General features: G+C 38.6%; 1 protein-coding gene across 1 annotated transcript; it reads right to left on the bottom strand.

The window, feature by feature from the left end:
* Nucleotides 1–351: 351 nt before the first annotated feature.
* Nucleotides 352–1,104, bottom strand: LOC108722769 (uncharacterized; the record flags this gene model as incomplete). Its single annotated transcript, XM_018448054.1, has 1 exon — nucleotides 352–1,104. A coding segment is annotated over one exon (723 nt), but the record flags the coding sequence as incomplete, so codon positions are not given.
* Nucleotides 1,105–1,110: the final 6 nt, after the last annotated feature.

Genomic DNA, 1,110 nt, shown 5'->3' with positions numbered 1-1,110 from the left:
TTCTATAAAGATGTGTTCGGTAATGTAGAAAAGTAAAAAAAAATGTGGGGACAATGTATGAAAACAGAAAAATACCCGACGTCAATGACATCAGGCGAAAAACTGCTTAGATCGGTATCTATTGAAGGGAAAAAGTAAAATAAATAAATAACCAGCGGTGACCAGACACGAGTAATTTGAAAAATGATGGGATAGGTTCCCCTCACGCGGTAGTCAGTTAGGTCGGAATATAATAAATTTACTGTGTCTCTGGATTATTCCACCAATAGCGGACTTTGTACCTTTTTGATTTTAGGCAGGTCGCCTCGGGCACAGACATATCATATTTCCATGGAAGGGAAGTATCAGAGCTATCAGAGTGTATCGGGTAGGTGATACGCTTTACTTTATTGTGTCTAGGGTAATGATAAATGATTGGGATGCCATTGGCGTCCTGAATAAAACCGTGTTTGTCGAGGTAGACGCCTCTGGCGGTATATATCCGATGTCTAGAGTCTTAGAATAGTACATTTCGTTAGGGAATATGGCGCAATAAACTAAACTATTCGAATGTATTCTACAAGCTTGAGCAAAATGATCTCTCATAAGCGTGATCATAAAATTATCAATTCTCGGTATTTTGGCCGTATTATACAGAGTCAGGTTACTCACATATTTAGTGTAATCGGATTCCGCCGTTCGGTTCAGATTTAGGCAGGCTCTCAGACATTTCCTTTCGAATACCCTTATTCGTTCCATAATAGATGCACTGACGTTAAACCATATGCAGCAAGCATAGGCTATAATCGATCTTATTAGCAACTGGTAGCATATTACTTTGACTTCCGTATGCAAGTTTCTGGAATAAAAGAGCCTTCTGAGGCTCATGAACATTTGCGTTGCTTTACCAAGTTGCATATACACATGTGTTTTGTAATGAAGCCTTTCATCTATACATACACCCAAATATTTAACCATGTTTTTATGAGGGATCACTCTGCGCTCGAGATTAGCATAGGAACTTATACTAAAAGTCTTATAATTACGTTTTACATCTCGATTCGCTAGATACAACGGCTTCCTGAATAATATGGTTTCGCATTTGTCGACGTTAACACTGAGTTTCCAAGT

The sequence above is a fragment of the Mycetomoellerius zeteki genome, unplaced genomic scaffold (genome assembly GCF_001594055.1).
Source record: "Mycetomoellerius zeteki isolate Tzet28-1 unplaced genomic scaffold, Tzet1.0 scaffold219, whole genome shotgun sequence".
NCBI classification, from domain to species: Eukaryota; Metazoa; Arthropoda; class Insecta; order Hymenoptera; family Formicidae; genus Mycetomoellerius; species Mycetomoellerius zeteki.
Note: the sequence above shows the minus strand (reverse complement) of the source record. Positions and strands in the feature narration are given on the sequence as shown.